This window comes from Bidens hawaiensis, unplaced genomic scaffold (assembly GCF_021521415.1).
Source record: "Bidens hawaiensis isolate Kalapana, Puna unplaced genomic scaffold, B.hawaiensis_p1.1 tig00022097_1, whole genome shotgun sequence".
Lineage (NCBI taxonomy): Eukaryota > Viridiplantae > Streptophyta > Magnoliopsida > Asterales > Asteraceae > Bidens > Bidens hawaiensis.
In genome coordinates, this window is record NW_027493423.1 from 273,727 (window position 1) to 296,996 (window position 23,270).

The window sequence follows — 23,270 nt, forward strand, 5'->3', positions numbered from 1 at the left end:
TACCTATAGGTGTATGCATACTAGAGGCTCTAACAAGCTTCTTGGTTCTTCAACTGCATCAAACAACAACATGGATTCACCAGCTCACACAACCGCTTAGATGATAGATCTTACTATATTTTGCGGCTTTATTCCATGCATCTTGTGCAGGGAGCCACTTCACCCTTGTATTGGTTGCCACAAGGCCCGATTTAGACGGGAAAAAGCAAAATTTGAAGATCCGCTAATGCCTTGCTATGAGAATCCTTCCCCTCCTCCATATTTCTATAATTCTGATACAACGGTGGAGGATGGTTATTACTCTAACAGATGGGATCGGGACGAGGATGTTTATTATGAGCCAAAAATGGATGGGCGATGTTTCTGTTGCGGTCGTGATCATACTTTTGATTATGATGTGTGCTCGGTGTATTTGGAAAATTCAAAGTATTGGAATAAAAAAATGAGGGATGCGTACATCTCAAGACCGTATCGGGGATACCAACAGTATCATCCCGAGGAATATTCTGTGCCCGAAGGTGTCTATACTTATCAGAACAAGGAAGAGAAAAGGCTTGCTATGTTGGAAGTGATTTTATCCAAACTCGATCAGTATTTATCAGCACCCAACCTTTTCGATGAAGATCGAATCAGCTGTCTAGTTTCCAAGTGTCAGAAGTTAAAAATGAAGATAGAAATAGAGGAGCGTCTCTCACCATTACCTGATGATATTAGAGATTATTCTCACGTGGAAGAGAAGGTTGTGGAGGATAATACAACACCAACAAATCCTTTATCTGATGAAGAGTCACGGGTGGATCAGATGGTGTGTGAAAATGATGAGGCAGAGCAGTCTGATGAGATGACTGTGTATACCGAACCTCTTCCCATATCCATCATTCCAATTAACAAGTGTGGGGAAGAAGGTTCGGGGAAGAAGATGTAAAGGGCGAAGCTACAAGACATCGGTGTATATCTCGTGAAGTGGATCAACGAAAACCGCAAGTGCTTTCTAAACATGCCAGTTATATCAACAAACTTATGGAGATGGCATGTAATTTTCCGGGCATTCATTGGAAATACATTGGGTAAGTGTGCAATGAGACCACCATAGCGTATATCAGGTACGGTCTGGCTGAAGACCTTTAAACTTAGCGCTCTCGGGAGGCAGCCTGAGGATGTAGAGTAGTGTATTTTGTTTGTTTTTTTGTTTTTGGTGTGTTTGTGTTTTGACAGGTTCTGCAATTCAATCATCATGGATGCAATAATTCAAGTGTGGGGATGTTTGCAATATTCCCTGTGAGATATCAAAGTCTATGAAATGCGTTTATTCCGGTTAAAGCACAACAGCCACATCATTACAAACACATGATCAGGTGCACGTGTTTATCTATCATGTGTCTTATTTGTTTTCGTGTACTTGGTGGTGTGAAATTTTTGTGTTGGAAATGGTGTTATTTGTCGAGTCAATTAGGTTGTTAGCCGTTCATGGTTTGCCGGTGGTATTTCTCGAGTTTAGATTATAAATTGCACCATACAATGGGGACAATGTATCCCAAGTGTGGGGATGAGGAAAATTCTGTTTGTTTTGAAAAACTTCGTTTTAAAAAAAAATAAAGAAAAAAATAAAAAATAAATGTGTTTAAAAGAATCGGAAAGTGGTAAGATGGCGGGGTAAAGTTTTGGTCCCTTTTCATGGTCACAATTCCCTAAATAACACGTGCCTAGTTGTTTTTAAAAGGAGATTATGTAGTTTTCTAACCAAGGTTAGCATGCTTTCGGTGTAATAACTTGCATAAGATATTCGTTTACACTTGAGAATTAAGAAAGTATTGGTTGGTGGAAAAGTTGATATTCTCCGATAGAACATGTACAACTAGTGCATTTCGAGATCTTAGCGTGGCATGAGTGCAAAAGTGATAGAGGCACTTAGGTTAAGCCTCGTCTGGATGAGCGAGAGTGTGGGTACTGGGGGGTTGGGGCCTCATACATTATACATATGAGGATGGTTATGTGAGGGGCGGGGGGTTGGTTCCTTTAGAAAACCTTATTGGGCCTATTCTTTTATTTAATCAACCCCGGTGTTATTTTGCGAAACGATCCGACTTAATAGGTTTCTATGTAATTGTTTAGTATTTTTCAATAAGATGTATTAAGCATTATGTTTGTTATGCTTACAAAAAAAAAGAAAAAAAAGTGTTAGAGGTTCAATGTTTAAAGTATTATGTATTGAGTGAAAAAAAAAGAAAAAAAAAGAAAAAGAAAAAAAAGAAAGAAAGAAAGAAAATAGGAAAAGAGAGAGAGAAAAAAAAGGGATGATGTTAGTGATGTATATAGTTGTTTATTTCATTGTTTACTTAGTTTGTTTGTAATAAGTCGGATCGGTTCGTCTGAGCTACTTTCAATATTCCCTTCCATACCCTTACACTTGGCCCCATTATAACCCGTTTTAAGCCCTCTTGATTTGCATTCATGTCAAAGCATTTATATAGGTGGAGACTTGATGGTTGTACAAGCGTATGCGAGGAGAATTGATTAAATGTGAAATGTACGGATGGTCACCAAGAAAAGGTTAATGTGTAAATGTGTGTTATGTATAGGTAAAAACCGAAAGCATGTTAGGTTTGGTTAGAAATATATGGTTTAAATGGAAAATCAAGTATACTAGTACAAACTGATAGAAGTGAGGGAATAGGGTATGACTTGGGACCTTGACTAAACCAGAATTGTTGGTAAGATTGGTGGTTATAAGTCGAAAATTAAAAAAAATTGTTGTTAAGGTGTTGCTTGGGGGCAAGCAACGGCTAAGTGTGGGGATGTGACGGGTGCATCGGAGTATGACCCGTAAGTGAGCTTAAATGATATAAAAATATATGCATTATGTGTTAATTTCATGGGAACTAGATAACTACTGTTGTGTGGTTATTTTCAGGTATGAGGAGATAGAGGATGAAATCATGAGAACGTGGGCGAAAACGGCGAAGAAAACGGAGTTGAAACAAGAAAGATATGAAGAAAACAAGAAAATGAAAAAGAGCTCCACCGTGGCCCACGGTCAGGACCGTGGGCCACGGTCCAACTGATCAAAATTGACAGTTTACACCGTACCGTGGAGTTCTAGGCACCGTGGAGGCCACCATGGCCCACGGTGCGGAGCTGTTAATACCGAAAATACTTGTTTATATTCTGTTTTTTTGTGTCTTTTCACATATCTTTTCATTCTAAACAACCTAGGGACGGATTTTTGAGTGCAAGAACAATACTTTGGTGATTTTTATCATTCGATTGGGTTTGTGACTTGTATGATTACCCTAATTGAGGTGATGATGAATCAAACTATGTGTGGCTAGTACCCTTTGTGTTCTCTCCCGAATTGTAAGGTTTTCAATTAGATATTTGTTAATCGTTTATGTTATTTGTGGGATAGTATTTTGATCTTATGATTATGTTGCTATGATGATTGTGAGTTTGTTTGTAACTGTTTGTATGGTATAAATTCATGTTCTTGACTATCCGTTCCTGGTGCCATAGGCAATCGAGATTTAGTAGAAGAGAATTAGGGTTAACAATACTAAACTGATTATTGAGAGACAACCTTGCGTTTTTATAATCCAAGTACTTAGTCCTCTTTTATCACATCCAAACGCATTTTCATGAACGATATTTGTGTAGTTCATCCCACAAGTAAACATTAACTTTATCAACATTGGGAACCTGAAATCGGGAGAGAGCATTGTTTCTTATATTGTTTATAAAATCGTTTGTTGCTTTAGTTCTTTTTGTTAATCAAAACCAAACAACCAATTCATTGAATTTACTTTCGCACTTAGTTTAATATAGAGTAATTATTATGCTTAGTTTAATTTAGATAAATAACAAAACTACTTGGTAACATAATTTCCACAAACTCCCTGTGTTCGATACCCGCTTACCGCTATCTAACTAGTTGTATTCGGTTTATTTTTGAGTGAGTCTTCGACCTCACGTCATGAAGCATGCTAAAAAGTGCTTGGTTGAGCTATTGTCATGACTAGAGGTGTACAAAACCGTTTTGGTCAAAGCTTGGTCAAAACCGCTTTGACCCAAACCGATTCGGTTTAGAAACTGGTTTAGGAGCAAGAGAGGTCGACCTGGTCCAGCTCAGTTAGGTTTAGAACCGGTTTTACCTCAGGCCGGCCTGGTTTTAAAACCAATTTGGTAGTTCAAAAGGGAAACCAGTACCAAAACCGGCGGTTTAGCTTGGTTTGGGTGAAACTGGTTGTTTCGTACACCTCTGTCATTACTACTTGGTGGGTGCCATGGCATTTTAAAATTAATATTGTTTTTAAAGTAAACAACATTCAAAAGTGTACGTGTTTTGATTTGTTGTTAGTTACCCGTTCTTGTGGTTTGCCAATAGAATCAAGAAGACCAACTTTAGTTGGGTACGTAGAGTGGTTCTTAAACCTTCTATTGTACCTATAATTCCGGTTAGTCTCTTGCTAGTCTTGTTTTTTATATATAAATATATATATTTAGCTTTTAGCCCGCGTATTACGCGAGTTTATTTAGGCTTTTGTTTTTAATCATTTTGTAATATTTTTGTAATTAATTGTTTTAATTAAATTTATGATAATGAAGTTTGATATATTTATTTAGAATCTATATACTTGGACATATTTTGATCCATTTATGTTCGTTTATGTTCATTTTTGAATGAATCGTCTACTTAATGTTAATGATGAATTTTTATTTTTTTACTTCAACGATAATTTGTATTTTAAAAGAACCGATCGATACATAATTAAACTACATGCAATTATCAAAAACATAAACAAAATTAAAGGAAAATTGGATTTTAATAATTCCAACTTAATGCAGTTGGCCGATAATAATCCCAACTTTGAAAATAGCTGTCACTGGTCCCAACTTTCACATTATTTGTTTTCATTGGATCTCCGTTAAAAAAATTTAACGACGTTAAGTGTTTTCCAAATTTTAAATTCGTGTTTTAGGGCTTTGGATCAGAATGAGAATACGAATCGATTGATGTAAAACTTAACTCGAAACGACTCTTCAAACAACTTGATTTTTGTTAATTAAAAGTTTAAACACCGGAATTGAAGCAACTTTTGGTCGTTTAGACCACCATTTGGAGGTAAGTTTTATATAAATCGATCCGTATCCTCATTCCGATCAAAACCCCTAAAATATCAGTTTGAAATTTGGAAAAAAGTCAACGTCGTTAAGTTTTTTTTAACGGATGTCCAATAAAAACAAATAGTGTGAAAGTTGGGACCAGTGACAGCTATTTTCAAAGTTGAGATTATTATTGGCCAACTGCATTAAGTTTGGATTATTAAAATCCAATTTTCCAAATATATAATTAAACTATCATTTATAGCCTAACGGTACTGCCCTTGTTAATTACAAAAGATAAAAGCGATTGCTCAACAACTAAAAAAAACTAAAGAAATATATAAATCTCAAATATATTCCATAGTGAAGATCTTGTGCCACGCTTCCTTGGATAGCAGCTCAATCCCTTGTCTGCATTCTTGACCTCCCAAATATCTCCATAATGCCAAGATTATTATACTTTTAGTTAAAATAGTTGATGAAAATTAAACAAAAACTATATTCATTTTAATTCTTTATGATCAACAATTTTTTACCTTACCGAACTGAACGAAGCCTTGTTCTAGTTTATTCATTAAGCTTTTATAAGCAAAGAAACGTTCACAAACACATAACTGAACACAATTCCGTTTTCGTGTTCAGCCGTTAAGTAAATGAACTTGTCTATGTTAGTTCGTTAACTTTCTAGCCAAAAAAAGAAAAGAAAAAAAACTAATCTTTTAACCTTCAAAATGATAATTAACAAAATAGAAGGAATTTTAACCACTAAAAGGTAAAATAGTCAAAAGGTCAAACCTTTTATATTAAAAGTTTAACATTTACCTGCAGGTGGAGTTTCTTTAAACGAATTAGAATGTCGTATCAAAAATTCTATTAACGAACATAAATGAACCTGCAGGTGGAGTTTCTTTAAACGAATTAGAATGTCGTATCAAAAATTCTATTTACGAACGTAAATGAACGAACACATTATCGGTCATTCATAAACATAAATGAACACGACCTTACCGAATTGAACGAAACCTTGTTTGTGTTCGTTCGTTAAGCATTTATTAGTTAAACAAATGGTTCACGCACACATAATATAAAAAATTTTCATTTTCGTGTTCATCCGTTTAGGAAATTAACTGAACACTTAACTAAATTTCAAAATTTATTGTTGGTACACATCTCATAATTTTTTTTTTGTAATTTCCTAGAATTAATGAAGAACTCATTTTTTCATACCCAAACTCCGATGAGCACTTTTCAAAGAATTGTAACCTTAGTAAATGCAGCAGCATGTATCCACATCCATAGCTGCCATAGCTCACTGGTGCGATCACATGCTAACTAAGCATCCGTTGATTGCCGAATAGGCTTCCCCATAATAATAATTGGTGCAATTGTGCATGAGTTTACAGCTCTAGCATGATAAACTTGCAAATACAAATACATAGATTCGGAAACACCACAAGAAAACACATTTTCAGTATTTGACAAAATAACAGTGACATTACGGTGCTTAGAATCGCCAATTCGAAATCTTACAAGACAAAATAACCAACCAAAATTTGTATAAACTACAAAAGTTGTGACCGTTTAAAAAAAAATAGAAAGGAAAAAAAACCTTTTGGAAAAACATTCTCCATACTTAAGTTAGGTGGAATGTTGACCCAAACGGGTTAATTCGAGTTGACTCTTTAACAAATTAAACATGCTAAGACAGTTTATTTAACTAAAAAGAATGGGTATAATAGGTCAAGTAGTTCGAACGCCATAAAAAGTGAGTGCACCTAGTGCCTCAAAATCATCATGTGGCTATTGTCATTGCAGCTTGAATCTAAATAAAGGTTTGGATGCAGCTGCAGGTAATTGGCTTTTCTCGATGATATGGGTGTGCTCCACTATAGAACCAGTAAAGGCCGACAAAGAATGGATCATTGTAAAAAAATGTACGGTATTTCGTCGACCTAAATATGCCTGTATTGTAACACAAATTGTCTTGCAGGATACCTGTGAAACATAGAATGATAAATGCAGTCTTAGACTACTTATAAGAACATTGAAAATGCTTATTATAAAGGAACAATAGAAACACTTATTTTCTTTTTATTGTTATTGCAATAATATCAATTATGTAATCCTAATTAAATCATTAATTTACATATTGATAAACCTAGAACCGTTATAATCAAGAAGTGTTACGGACATTACAACATAGGCTGATATAAAACATCTTGCTATAATCAAGATCCCCAGATGGTGAAATACATTTGATTTCAATCAAAATAATAAAACTTACATTATCCTAAATCATGACAATTTAAAGAACTTGAACTCAGAGTATAACGTTTGAATTAACAAATTCCAAGTCTCAAATAACATCTCTTGAACTCAATACAATATCACAAATTAGGGTTGAAGAATTGTTTCAAAAGTACTGCAAGTTCTTACATAATAATAATAATAATAATATTAATAACAACAACAACAACAACAATAATAATAATAATCTAGAAATAAAATCATATAACTCAATCATAAAGGGTTCCAGCGTATTACAAGACTTGGCAAGTTTTCAAACATAAATGGAAAAATATATTGCGTAATACTTTTCAAACATAGCAAAATATATCAATCAATCAATTCATATACACGTATAAAAACCTAAATAAAATTTGACATAGAAATTACCTTTTTTGCAGATTTGTTGACAATTGCGAGAGCTGAAATCAAACTAAAACAAAGCAAAACATAATTAGAATCAGATACATGCATACGAACACAAAACCTAACGAATTGGAAACAGGAATCAACGGCACCTTGGTTGCAGACTTCTTCGATGATGAAGAATCAAATAGAGAAGTAATCAAGCTAGGGTTGAGGGCGACGTGAACACCTGGATTTGGTCATTAAGGTTAGAATTGGCTTGAACGACGGCGATGGAGAGCACCGGAAGCATGAAGCTTCAAACCCGTATGCCACAACAGTTCATCATCACCCTGTTCTGATTTCTGAACATCTTCTAAACGGATCAGTACAAACCCAAAGCGAGAGTTAGGGTTCTACAGTATTAGGGTGTATTTGAAACGGTGATATTCGAGAGATGGACGATGGAATTGTAGGGATTGGATGAGTAAAAGGGAAATTGAGGGTATTTGAGACGTTATGACCCGTGTAAAGGGTTATACGGGTTGAAAGTGGGTTAAATCAATGAGAGGTTTTCATTCATAAATCAAGCAATATGGTGATTTTAAAGAGGGTGGGAAGCGATGTGAGAGCGACACGTAAAATTTTATAGTAGGTAATTATATAGATAGTTAGATGTAATTTCCTTGTTTGAAAATAATTAAAAAAAATCGTTTAGATCATGTCAGCATAATAGTATATATATGATTTAAAGTTGCTAACCATAGTGTCTCGACATTAAAAAGTAAACGATAGAGAGAAAGATAAACACGTATACTAGAAAGAAACAATTTGTATATTAATAATAATGAGTACAGTAAAAGTATATCTACAATAGAATTTACATTAATATATATATACATGGAAATAACTGTCAAATACAATTATTAGGATAATATATATATATATATATATATATATATATATATATATATGATTTTATAACACTCCCCCTTATATATATATATTACTATTTATTATACACTATTAACAACATGCTTCAAGATGATGCTAATTAGGTACTTCAGGACCTATAAAATAAATTGATACTACTGGACCAACTATGTTGCCTCGTTAAAAACCTTACTAAGAAAACCCAATGGGACAAAACTTAGTGAAGGAAAAGAGTACAGCGTGTATAATGCTCCCCCTCAATTTAACTAACGTCTTTCAATCTTCGAAGCCCGATCATTTTTGATAACTTCTCGAAACTGCTTCTAGGTAAAGATTTTGTGAATAAATCAGCTAGATTGTCACTTGACTTGATCTGACGAACTTCAATTTCCCCTTCTTTCTGCAGGTCATATGTTGAGAAGAACTTTGGTGATATGTGCTTTGTTCTATCACCTTTGATGTAGCCTTCTCTGATTTGAGCTATACAAGTAGTATTGTCTTCATAGATAATTGCCGGGGATTTGTTCTAATCCACATGCTTCTTCTATGTGATTAATCATTGACCTTAACCACACGCATTCTCGGCCGGCATCATATAGTGCTATCAGTTCCGCATGATTTGAAGATGTTGCTGTAAGTGTTTGCTTAGTTGACTTCCATGAAATTGCAGTGCCACCATAAGTAAATACGTAACCTGTTTGAGATTTTGTTTTATGCGGATCTGATAAATAACCAGCATCAGCATACCCAACAAGCTGGGACTTGTCATTCTTTTGATAGAAAAGACCTAAGTCTTGTGTCCCGCGAAGATATCGGAAAATATGTTTTATTCCAGTCCAACGTCTACGCGTTGGGTTCGAGCTGTATCTTGCTAGTACATGTACCGCGAATGCTATATCAGGTCGCGTGTTATTTGCAAGATACATAAGGGCACCGATTGCGCTTAAGTACGACACTTCTGGATCAAGTACTTCTTCTCCCTCTTCCTGAGGGCGGTATGGATCTTTATGTGGATCTAGCGGTCGATGAACCATAGGAACGCTAAACGGATGTCCTTTAGTCATATTAAAACGAACCAACATCTTCTGGATGTAGTTTGACCTATGGAAAAATGTGCCATTGAACAGATGCTCGAACTGAAGGCCGAGGCATAATTTTGTCGAACCAAGATCTTTCATTTCAAATTCTTTCTTTAATAATTCAGCATCTTTCTCTATCTCTTCTGGAGATCCTATAATGTTGATATCGTCAACACAAACTGCTATTATGGTAAACTTTGAGCATGATCTTTTTATAAAGACACAAGGACTGATTATATCAGACTTGTATCCTTCTTTTTTGAGATATTGACTGAGTCGATTGTACCACATACGACCAGAATGTTTAAGACCATATAAAGATCTTTGGAGTTTTATAGCACACATATATCGAGGTGTTGATTTTAACGCTTCAGGAAATTTTAATCCTTTAGGGATTTTCATATAGATGTCATTTTCAAGTGTCCCGTATAAGTATGCGGTGACAACATCCATAAGTCTCATATGAAGTCCTTTAGAGATTGTGAGGCCGATAAGAAACCTAAGGGTTATCGCATCCACTATTGGGGAATACGTTTCCTCAAAATCAACTCATGGGATTTGGGAAAACCCTTGTGCTACTAATCGTGCCTTGTATCGTACAATCTCATTATTTTCATTTCTTTTTATTGCAAACACCCATTTATAACCTACTGGTTTGACGTCTATGGGTGTTCGGACTACAGGTCCGAAAACATGTCGCTTTTCGAGCGAATTTAATTCTGCGTCTATGGCTTCTTGCCATTTTGGCCAATCATTTATGTGCATGCACTCTTCAAGATTTTTAGGTACATAATCATTTTCATTGATTACATCCGTTGCTATAGCATATGCGAATATATCATCAACACATGTTGTATTTCGGTTCCACATTGTACTATCTTGTACATAATTAATAGAGATCTCATGTTCATTCGGTACCGGTGTTTCTTCTGGAATTTCAGTTTTCTCTGGAATTATATTAGTCTCTTCTGGGACATTTACCTCTTCCGGGGTTTCATTTATGGCTTTTTCTGAGCTTTCACCAACTGCATTATTTTGCTCTTTATGTTTTCGTGGGTTCTTATCTTTGGAACCGATTGGTCTCCCACGTTTTCTTTGTATAGTAATCGCTTCTGGGATTATTTTAATTCGAGCAGGTGCATTTGAAGCTGGTATATGTGACTTTGTCACTCTATTTGAATCTGTGATGGCGTCTGTTAATTCATTTGCTATTCGTTGCAAATGTATAATCTTTTGGACTTCATATTCACATTGACCACTTCGGGGGTCAAGATTTAATAATGAAGATGCAAAAAAACCTGTATTCGAAACCGGACCCAAAAAAAATATCCAGAACCGGTTTTTTATACCCGAGTATTCTATACCTGAAACCGAACTGACCTACCCGTAGGGTATGGCTAGGGTATGCATTTTGAGCTCAATACCCGTACCCAAAACCGTATCTGATTTATCTGTAAATACCCGAAACCGACCATATCCTATACTCATACCCGACTATACCCTAAAACTGATACCAATTTTTAATACTCGAAATAATACATGAGTTTTTATAGTATATTTTTATGTTAAGAGTGTAAACTCTTTCTCTTCTTTATAAAGACAAAGAAGCCCAAATCCAAACCTTCAGCCTCAAACCCAATAACACTCAATTGGCCAGCCCAAAATATACGTAGAAAACAAAATGAAACATCTAAAACCAAGTAACCAACCAATATATATGGATACATATAGAATTTATAAAGACAAAGATATGTTTTCAACAAAAGGTAAGGTATACATGCTATGCTCTCATGGCCTCATCTCACCATCTGCAGATTGTGCTCTACAAGTGATAGGATATGTTTGTTTGTTCTCGTAATTATTTAGTGTTCTGTAATGACATCGCCGATTAAATACTTGATAGACTTGAACATGTACGTGTAGAAACAAGAGAAGGCTTTAAACCATGTTTAATATTATTCAGATTGTTTCAATATTATTTATGTTTAAGCTAGGCGTTTGATTCGTTCATTTTCAAGATTGTTTGAACCAACATACCACAAAAACCCAAATTAACCGGTGTGGACCAAGTGAATATAGATCAAACCAACCGAATTGCTTCGGCTTGGTTCGATTGACTTATAAGTTTTCCATTTTAATTCATGCAAGTGTAAAAGTAGTTCAAATAACACAATTGAATAAACAAATAAAAGAGACAAATATATGTTTTACTGTCAAAATGTTATGGTTACCACAAAAGTATTGTTTTACGAAGCTGCTGACACAACTTCTATTGCACTGCCTAAAGGCCAAGCAGCTTCAACAAGTGAATGGTGATACTTAATTTTCTTCACTAGTGTAATTTCTTGCCACACATCCAAACCGAAGCCATTTACGAGTAATGTGAACTCGTAGACAAGATCCATGCATAAGTATGGTAGATTAGACGCACCCACACGAGGATATCTTGATTTTGCATCATCAAGTTTGGTTGCACAAACACGATCGGCGGCCTCTTTAAAATCTGTCGGGTGAACTTTGGCAACGGGTTTACTTGCATCAATCAAACCCGCCTAAATCAAGAGTCATTAGTTAAACATTTGACTTCATTTTCTAACATTCTTTATAATAATGTCTATATATATATGTGACTATTAACTTAAATCCAGTCAGTCATGTTGCACCACTAACTTTCTTATATTAGGACCGACGACATGACTGTCTGGATTTAAAACATAAAAATAAAAATTTTATACCTGAGCAGCTCTGTCATAGAAAAATGAAGCCACAAACAGATCTTTATGTTCACCGCCACCAAAAGTGCAATTCCCGTGTGAGCAACTTGATTCATTAACTTTGAGAGCCTTTAGCGCTTCTTCCATACACTTGTTCATGCTTGAACCCGAAGGAGGAGATGAAACTTTGTAATCCATTCCTCCATACGAGTAAATGCCTAAGAGAAAGCACGGATACAAGTTCAATAATAATACAGCATTACGCCTAAATGCACGACAATATAAACATACCATTGTAACCCGACAAGACACATGGATTCTCAGAATCTTTAGACATGCCCAAAATCTTCGCTCGAGGTGCTAATAATCCGTAAGTCAAGTAACTGATAGACGCACAAATACCATAACACTTAATAAACAAATTCAGCAATTAATCTAAAAAGAACACAATGAAGTTCACCTGTGAACATAAAGATAATATTTTGTTCCCAAAAGGGTCATTTCTTTCATATGTGTATCTTCTCTATTTGATATTCTTGGAGCCTTTGTGGCTTCCGTCTCGGACACAGCATAGGCCAGTTGTACCGACCCCGCCACCAAGATCAACAACGCCAACAGTTTCCGAGTACTTCTTGCCTAATCTTTTTAACAGGTAGTTTATGGTCACCTGTGAATTAGTACTATGTTCATATTATGGACTTCAAAAGCTACAAAAACTAAGTGACTTACCCATTGATAAGCACCTTTTGAGGCTGCTTTTAGTCTTCACTAAATTCCTCACCTTTATAAGTAAAAAATAAATAAAAATTGCAAATTTAAAATTGTTTCTTCAATCAAGCAGAATGTTTAATGTGTGAGATTTACTGCTTGCAGAATTCCGTCTGATGCATCGGCTCCTAACTGTCTTAAACCTGCAGTTGCCTGCATACAGAAACATAAATCAGATTATGTGTATTTGATAAAACTTTAGGAGTGTATTTAAGTTTTAAAATCACTAACGCCGACTTTGACCGGTGTGGTTTTACGCATGTTTTGTGGGACAACTTTTTCTGCCTTTTCTAAAAGAGGTTGAAGAGTTTCTGCAGCAACTTTAGGGTCTTTTGCATTTGCACTCAACCCTGGTTTTAACTACAAAAAACAAGTATTAGATAAAGTTGACCATAGGTGTCTCGGATTGTGTCTACAAGCTGGTTTTCCGATAATTGCATCTTCAATCATTTTTGAGTAAGTGTTCAATCTTGTCGGGTTGACGGGCTGAGTCATTGAACCCGAACACGACCCATATGTTTATTTGGGTCAAAGATGTCTCCTATAGCCTGGAAACACTTAAAATCATGTAACCTGTGACCCCTTTAGCCCATTTTTCTAAATGGGCTCAAACTGTAAGCATGCTAAACGGGTTGGATTGCTGTGATAAATGGGTTATTTGGGTTGGAAGGTCGCAAAAATGGGTTAAATGGGTCACAACCTATTTAATTAAACTGGTTAAAACAGGTAAACCCGAGCATGGCCCATATGTTTAACTGTGTCAAAGACGTCTCCCAAAACCTGAAAACACTAAGCGTGTACCTCAAACACAACCGTATAATCTACTTTTCTAAATGACTTGTCAACAAGTTGTAAACATGTTACACGGGTTGGATGGTTGTGATAAATGGGTTAAACGGGTCAGAGGGTTGTGATAAATGGGTTAAAAAGGTCAACAAGAACACAACCTGTTTTATCAAACGGGTTAAATATGACAACCAAAAACCTCGTTACAATAACTTAATTACTAGCACACAAAATATGAGATTTTTCGTATCAAAACAAAATCAACAAACCAACCGAAAAACAAAACTAAATAATCACATACCTCATAAAAAACCTCAATCTCATCACCAATACGCATCAAATCCAAATTCTGATCAAAACAAAACACATGAACTCGACTCCCCGAACTCCCCGCATCAAAAACCACCACATAGCTTTTCAACAAAGCGACCGGACTCCCAATATTTGGCAAAAACTTCCTATTCGAAACAAACACATCGTTCGATGAAGTCCTCGCAGCCGGCATTAACACCAGCACCAAACATATTATCAAAAGCGGCACCGAAATGACCAAAATAACCCCTTGGTAACGACGCAGTGTATCGGATACCGACTCATTATACTGCTGTTGTCGCCCGCGTCTCAGCATTCTGTCATGAGATGAGAATGTGTGTGATCCGACGAGATCGGTAGCTGACAGTGATCGGTACCGGATCTTTCCGGCGGGCGGCTTCAACGACTGCCGCGGTTTCTCCAGCTCGACCGTTGGATTTGAAACCGGGTTAAAAATTTAATGAAATTTATGATTACACCAGTGAGGATTAATTTACAGATTCTAATTGTGATCAGGGTAAAATTGAATTTGATGGATTTATTTAACAAAAACAATTTTATGATCCGATTGATTGTTTTTAACTTTTAAGTGCAGAGGTAGTGAATATTGAAGAAAGCATAACTGCCACCGTGCCCAAGTCACGTGATGTTAACTGTCAAGGGCATTATCGCCTTTTCAACTAAAACTATAAAAAGTGGCCCAGCTTGGTGTTAAACAGGTCACGAACCCGAAAATCGTGTCAAACACATGAACCGAAACATGACCCATGTGACCTGAATCATTTTTTATGTTCTATTGTTTACACATACATTAATACTTTAAATTTACATTCTTTAGAGTAAAAATATAAATTTGTATAAACAAGTAGATTTTAGTTATAAAATTTTATGTCAATTTTTTTTACTTGGTTAAATGTTGGCACAAGATAACTAGCCAAATTAATTTATTACATAAAAGGCATCTTAAATAAACGAAATAATAAATAAGTAGTTTAAACGGGTCAACCCATCAACCTGTTGGGTTCGACCGGAGCACGGCCTGTTTAGCTAAACGGGTTTGCGGGCTCAACCTGAAATTGATCTGAACCTGCTTATACAAAACCCAAACCCAAAATTTTGTGCTAGGTTCGTGTCATGTTTTCATGTTTTGTTAGAAATTTACATAACTGCTCACCTATAGGGTGATGATAATTGATAAAAGTTACAACAACCCAGAATCTATACACGAGCGTGTATGTCACGTTATACCAGTCGTCTCACGGGATCGTGTGATATGAAGACAAATGGGCACACGGGTCTTATGACTTTGTCAGTGGTCAAATCAGTTATTTATGTGTCAATGAAACACATCATACGTGTGTATGATTTGGTAAGCACCATCTCATATAGCTCTTCATACAACCATTTTCTACGTGTCATACGACCCATATTACTATGTTTTGCATGTTATACGGCCCGTATGAAACATCCCTGGTGTGTATATAGTGTATCTGTTGTATTTCTTTAGCCAACCTCCTGAATATTTGCACGTTAGTTTTTCACGTCACACAAATAATCACTCGCGTATCACCTTTCGTTCACAAAATTCAATACATACGTGACAGACTCACGTAGTTCCTATTTTATTCGATTCTGTCCATTTAAAGCACAAGGATTATGATTAAGACTATTATTCAGATTTCAGACAATGATGTTTTAAACATTTAATCACTAGTACTATTATCAACATTTCACCAAGAAAAGTAAAGCAAGACATGAAATATTTGAAAAGTACAATATATGATGTTAACACTTAAAATCCTAATACAAAGCATTTGTATGTCCAAATAGATGAACTGATCATTATCTTTATAATTCTCACTAAAAACAAATCTTAAATTCTTGAACAATAATCGGTTACCAAGAAGGTAGAATCATTGTCGGTCTGGTCTGGTTTTCAAGCCGTCTTCTTCTTCTTCTTTAAAGGTCGGGGAAAGAACACTCGGAAAACCCAACCAGCAAATATCGCACCTATAAATGGACATATCCAGTAAACAAGAAATTGCTCCCATGTATTGTGTCGATTATTAACATACGCCCACCCAAACGCCTGCATAAAACAATATAATTTCAATATAACGTTTATAATCATATTTGACACGCTAACTATTAATGTAAAGTTTTGAAAACTTGAACAATAGTCATTTAGTACTCACATTGGCAGGATTCATTGACGGGCCTGTATAACCCGAACCCAGGACAACCATGGTCACAATTGAAAATGAGAGCATCAGATTTTTCATTAATGGACTTTTAGGACCCTTGAGGATGATTAAGAGGACCAAAAACGACATCACGAAAGTCAACACGCCCTCAGCAATAGCACCCGTATGCAAGTCAACTTTTAGATACGGTCCACCGAGCATGTGTTTGTGTTGTAATGGCATCAATTCGACGATTGCCAATGCACCACCAACTGCACCTAGTGCCTGTCAAGAACACATGTACTTGATATTTAGAAATTGTAATAATAAGTTTTTATGTGCTTTGCAGAAACTGATTGAAATAAGAATATCAAAGATCCTAAATAAAATTAGGTATAAATTACCTAACAAAGTACCTGACTCGATAAAATATTAATCGGATATGTACGCTTTCCAAATACGGTACATGACATGAACATGAACATGAACATGAGCAGGTTTAACACGATTAACGAATATCAATTTATTTAGATGTAGTTAAAACAAGACATCTTTTGCTATAAATAGTTAAGCTCTGTAATAAGATCATTGTTTCTAGTATGTGAAACCAGTTTCACTCTATACTGTCTTGTAGTTACTCAAATGTGAAATCCAATTCAAGCATTCGAATGCAAGGGCCGTTTGATTCGTTAAAATTTGCTGGAATTTAATGAAACTGGAATCTGAACTTTATTCGCTACTCGTTTTAATTTGGTTGGGAGTGAATTGGAATATGAGGTCTATGACAAATTTCGATTCCAAATAGGTTTCCTTCACATTCCAATTCCTTTTAACAGACACAAATTCTTTGTAACCGAAAGCCTCAAAATTTCCTTTAGAAAGTCAAAGTCCTGACTCTTGAGTTAGTTTAACCAAGGAGCGTAAACGAGACGAGCTGAGCCTGAGATCATCTAGGCTCGAGCTTGACCCGTGAGTAGTTTTTCAAGCTGGAACTCGAGCTCGGCTCATTTCGAGCTCTATTTCTAATTCTAAACCTCGAGCTTGGCTCATGAGTAATTTTTCAAGTTCAGTTTAGCTTGGTTCGGCTCGTTTATTATTTATTAACTATTTTCTAATATTCATATCAACTCTTTGTATATAACTTAATTATAAATTTTGTATAATACATATTATTTACTTATTTTTATCATAATTTTATTATAATGACAATTATTATACAAAATATATTTTACATATTAAATACAATTTCGGCAAATAACAGGTTCGCAAGCTGACTCGAGCATGACAAGTGAAGCTCAGGCTCATTGAATAAACAAGCTGTTAGACAATTGATATCAAAAACAAAGCCAAAAACTGCTTTCTGTATAAGAGGACTCAAACCACCACACTTTTACAAGACACTCTAGCCACCTATTTATAGTTTTATATACTAAAACTAACCACTTGTAATATGCAGAAACCTGCCTTTGCAACTTGCAACTTGCAACCTCATTCTCCTAGAGATGCTAACTTATTATTTCATCTTATCTACTATAACAACTTGACAAACAAGTTGTTTACATTACACAAAGTATAACAAAATTACCCAAGATTAACAGCAGTAAAATAGCAACGGTTGCATCTGGCCCGTTTCACAAGCCGTGAACATAACGATTATGTTAAAAGGGGGTGTTTGGGATTGATTCCTTATTTAACTACAAAAAGTTAATAATTCACAATATCCTAACTTACCAAACAACTTATGAACTTATTACCTTTTTTGAAAAGTTAATAAGTTAAAAAGGAGCCTAAACAAGGAATCCCAAACACAAGCTTATTTTTAAGCTCAAATTCGTTTAAACTCGGCTCGATTCGAGCTTTTAATGAGCCGACCTCGAGTAGCTAACGAGTGACTCTGACTAGTGGAATGGATCAAATCATCATATCAATTATAAGTCACACTAAACACTAAACAATTCAAAATCCCAAGTGATTCCATGTTATATCCACAATAATTTTTGTATATAACTTAATAAATATTATTAACTTATTTTAATCATAATTTTATATATAAAAATAATTAATAAAACATATATTTAATACATTAAATAAGAATTAGACAAATAACAAACTCGTGTTAGGCTCACGAGCCAGCTCAAACTCCACAAGTGAAGCTCAGGCTCATTGATTAAACAAGCTTCTTATTTTTTAAGCTGGAGCTGGATTCGAGTTTTTAACCAGCTGATCTCAAGTAACTCTGGACTAATGGAATGGATCAAATCATTATATCCATTGGGAGTTTCAAATTAATAATAACCATAACCATAATAATGATTTGATGAATTACCTGAGCCGGAAACCGTACGGCAGCGGAAACAAGTGTATCCCTACCAAGACCGGCAGCATAAAAGGCGGCGGTACCAGTGGGATTAAAGCTGGCCCCACCAAGAGCATCACCAATAATACCAAACACAAACAACAGGATGAATATCAGAGCCACTGTGATGAGCAACGTGGCCATGCCTTGAAGGCCGACGGCGGTGGCTATGACGGAAGTGGCGGCGCCGAGAGTGGATGTGCAGAATACCCACATGAAAGTCAACACCCCATCGCCGATCGCCGCCTTTATTGCGCCCATGTTGGCAAGGTACGGATTACAGAGATGGTGCAGTGAGTGTGATGTGATATTATTATAGGGTTAGGTGTGGCCTGTGGTGTATGTATACACCAATTATGTTAAAAGACGTGTGCGTTTTGGGTTTTTCTTTATAAAAATGCGTAGATAATAATAAATGGACGGAACTGGTATTTAACGTGTTAGTGATGTTTGATTCATGCCGTCATTATTTATTTTTTACAATGGTGCAAATGAGTATGTTTGTTTTATAAAAGAGTCCGAGCCATAGCCTAAGCTTCGTTTATTGAGTTTGAGCCGGTTCATGAGTCTAAACGAGCCTTAATTATATATTTTATAATATATATTTAATAATTATTAATATATATAATATTATAAAAATATAACTAAATAATATATATTATTTTATACATAAAATTATAATTGAAAAAAATTCACAAGAATTTAATGAATAAATAGCTAACGAGCCGAGCTATATCTACTCACAAGTCGAACTTGAGCTTTGAAAATAAAGCTCGAAATGAGTCGAGAACCATGTAAGTTAAATGAGCCGAGCTCAGGCTCAGCTCGTCTCGTTTGGACCCCAAATTTTCGGCCGCACGTGATGATGGGAAGCTATGCAAGTATGTGGCATTCACTAATTGGATCATTAAACTAAACGAGTTTTATCTAACCGCAGTGTCGTGCCTTTGGGCGAGTGTTCATAAGCGGTGGCTTAAGGTGAGGGTTTTTCCCGAATCGAAAGACGAGTGTATCATGATGTGGTGAAATTTTACAATAGCACATTCGAATGATTTATTGGTCGTTCAACAAAAAATTATGATAATGAATGGGTGTGAAACGGTGGATTGATGCGGAAACAACATGTTTAGTTAAATTTGTGTACGGGTTAGACTTAAAACTGGCTTGAATGTGTTTAGGATAAACTCAAACGCGTGACCTTTATGTTAAAGTCTCTATCGTGTTTACATGTTATGTAAAAAAGGTAAGTGGATAAAGATATGATCATACCCTTTTTAGTTTATGATGTTGACATGTTTATTAAATTGGTTAACTCGCTTAGTAAGTGGATTGACTCAAACATGACACATTTAATATATGAGTTGACCTGTTAATCTGTTTAAGTTCAATAGATTTGAAAACTCTTGATTTTAAAAAATGCCAACAGTTAAAGCTTGGTAATGATTTTTAGTTTTTCTCTTAATTAATTTCTTCTCTTAAACGATTGACCAAGAATTAGGATTAAGAATACATAAGGGTCAACTCGTGTGATTAATTTATCCTCATAAACTATTTAGCTAATATACAATCAATTTAGAATGTACACATTAATAAATTAGGATTAAGAAGGTAATATATATAGTGGGATGTTGGTTTGTGCAGGGCATAGTGCATATTTTAAGTTATTTGTGCCCTACTCTTTATTTAGAACTATTTGACCTTATAGGTACCTATTTTAAAATGATAAAAATACACATATAAATGGATATGAACCAAATATTTTAAAGTGCTAGGAGGGGCCTCTCGTCTATTAAATTGGTGGATTCGCCGGTGCATTTCAACAACTATATATTACTTGTCACAACTACTCATTCTCAAATCACAATTCTTTTATGTTCAATTCTCTTACAGTTAAATAATTTAACTTATAGTTAAATACTACTGATAATGAAATAATAATTAAAATCTAAAAAGACTTCAACAAAAAAAATGTCAATTCAAAGTTATTCGATGCTTAAATTGTTTACAACTTTATAAACGACCAAACAAACATAAAATCAGTTGAACTTTTCATTGTAGACAGAATAAACACTAAATTACAATCCAATCCATGTGTAGTGACATAATTACCCATGTTACATATCAAATCCACCCAAACGCCCAACCAACTACAACTTTCAAACTCAATAACAAAACACAAAACAAGACAATTTAGCTGTAAAAAAATAATCACACAATTTTGATTAGATCCTTCGGAGAGCGGCGGCAGATAGCACCACCAAAGCCACCAAAATCAGCACAGCAAAGAAGGAACCCACCACTGCACCGCTAACACGTGGGCAGAAATCATTGAACTGCTGGCAAAGCGCCGGCCAATTGGTTTTGGTGTTTCCATTGTGTGCCAAGTAAACAATGGCAGCCGCCGCAGATGCAGCCGCCGTGGTCAAAGCCAACGCTAGCTGAAAAACCAAAACCAAAACCAAAACCAAAATGTTACAATTAAAAGCATATGGCAAAATATCAAGATTATATGTAATATGTTCACAATTAAAAGATAATCATAATTATAAAAATAATAATAACAAATACCGTGTCGAAAATAAGGAGCAACATCCTAGCTCCTATTATATGTGGACGAACTATGCAAACTATCGAGAAAGGCAAAGAGAGCACGAGATATGCACATGTTATCGCGTTTCCTGCTAAGAAAAACCTACACAAAATCGATCGATTGAACAGGCAATGATTATTTAAACATATACTGAGAATATATTTTTTTTATTTAATCTAGTTTCATAGTTGTTTTAACCACCTTTAAAAAAAAGCCAAAGTGGAAAATATTTTCATTTTCAAAAGGTCAGAATGAAAAAAAAAAGAAAAGAAAAGAAAAAGAAAGAAAACATATATTTACACTAAAAAAACAGACTATTTTATTGACCCGACTCAATCCGACAAAAAGAAAGGTTCACTTACGTGAATGTGGGGAAATCATCGTAACTAGCTTGGAACTGGAAAAACTGAGTGAAAAATGGTAGATTTTGGCTAGTGGTACCCATAACCGCAGCCGCAGCAAGCGTAGTAGCAATCACACATATCCTTAGAATAAAATCAATAATGCCAACGCCTCTTTTCCACCCGCAGCTGGTGGCACTGGGCCACCAAGTCTTATAGTACTTGTGGCTGCCGGTGGTGGAGCCTTCACTGACTTGGAGGATTTAACCTCCCTTATGGGGATTGCGATATCACCACTTTCTTTTCCCGAACGACTCAAATCCATTGAAGATATTTAACTAAGGATATATGTAAGGTGAGAAATGTTGTTCTTGAATGTATGTATCAAATGGTACGATGAAAATAAACGTACGATGGTGTGTTATATATATGTGTGTCGTGGGTTTGTTTTAGTTGACATAAGAGTAATATACTAATTAAGATAATGAGTAAGTGAAGTGCTTTAAGGTTGAAGATTAGAGAATAAGAGGGGAGTTGTTGTCGATAACTAGTTCCACTTCAACCACAACAAAAAGTGGTTATAATACAAAGTGTACATATAAAAAAAGAATCTTAAAAGACTTGAACCACTTTGTTCTAAAATTTATATAGGTTTTATTGATGAATTAGTTTTGACGATTATGTCAACATATTAGTTATTAACTACGGAGTAATTTATAATATAGTCTTTTGTAAAAACTATATGTTGATTTATGATTGGAGATAATATGAGAAGAGAGAAACACTCAAATTAAACGTGTGTTTGGTTGTGAAAAACTTTTATAGCATTAAAATTTTGTTTAAAATATTTAGAATTTGAAGGATTTGAAACTTAAACAAATTAAAATCTATAAAAAAAATTTGAATTTTAAATGAAATTGGTATACAAATTAAAAAGAAATTAGAGTGTGTCACTACAAAAACCACCATCTACGGGTTATACCACCACAACAACTTACGGTTACTATGGCCAATGAATATTTCCAACGCTTGTTTTCCATCGATAATGATTCAGTTTTTTTTAGCAAGAGGGGTTGGAAGATGTAACGACGGTGTGGTTGGAAGAGGGGTTTAAAATATTGAAAAATGATATTCAAATTAAAATGTTATTGAATTTCAAAAAATGAACACATCAAGAGAGTACTTCTCATAGCTCATAACTTCCGTTAATTGCCAAAGTGCAAAAGGACTTGTATGTATCATTCTACGCCTTTAGCACGGTTATTGAACATTTACTTTAATATGATAAAATAAAAGATGTTTTAGTATACATATTTTTTATTAGTATATATACAACAAATATCACTAAGGATAACTGAAATAGATACAACAAGCGTTTTATTTCCCTGGTGTTTAACTACTAGTTTTATAGTATCAACGTTTTATGTAAGAGAAAATCATTTACTCGTTTTTATGTGTGATCTCTTTGGTAGAGAATGGT

General features: G+C 35.0%; 1 protein-coding gene and 2 pseudogenes across 1 annotated transcript; all 3 read right to left on the minus strand.

Moving 5' to 3' along the window:
* Window positions 1–11,359: 11,359 nt before the first annotated feature.
* LOC143564617 (apyrase 2-like) lies at window positions 11,360–14,705 on the minus strand (annotated as a pseudogene).
* Window positions 14,706–16,080: 1,375 nt separating this feature from the next.
* Window positions 16,081–19,206, minus strand: LOC143564626 (aquaporin SIP1-2-like). The gene is made up of 3 exons (XM_077051844.1): window positions 18,830–19,206; window positions 16,516–16,788; window positions 16,081–16,409 (listed from the first exon to the last, which is right to left on the minus strand). Exons 1-3 carry the CDS (start codon window positions 19,118–19,120, stop codon window positions 16,257–16,259), a joined length of 717 nt encoding a protein of 238 aa, XP_076907959.1. The 5' UTR covers window positions 19,121–19,206; the 3' UTR covers window positions 16,081–16,256.
* A 1,661-nt stretch (window positions 19,207–20,867) lies between these two features.
* On the minus strand, window positions 20,868–22,388 carry LOC143564618 (casparian strip membrane protein 1-like; annotated as a pseudogene).
* Window positions 22,389–23,270: the final 882 nt, after the last annotated feature.

Excerpts from the sequence above, each read along its gene's own strand:
- LOC143564626 (XM_077051844.1), bottom strand. The coding sequence starts at position 19,120 with ATGGGCGCAATAAAGGCGGCGATCGGCGATGGGGTGTTGACTTTCATG. Across the intron at positions 16,789-18,829 it reads CCGTACGGTTTCCGGCTCAG|GCACTAGGTGCAGTTGGTGG; the intron begins GTAATTCATCAA and ends TGTTCTTGACAG. Across the intron at positions 16,410-16,515 it reads CGTCAATGAATCCTGCCAAT|GCGTTTGGGTGGGCGTATGT; the intron begins GTGAGTACTAAA and ends TGTTTTATGCAG.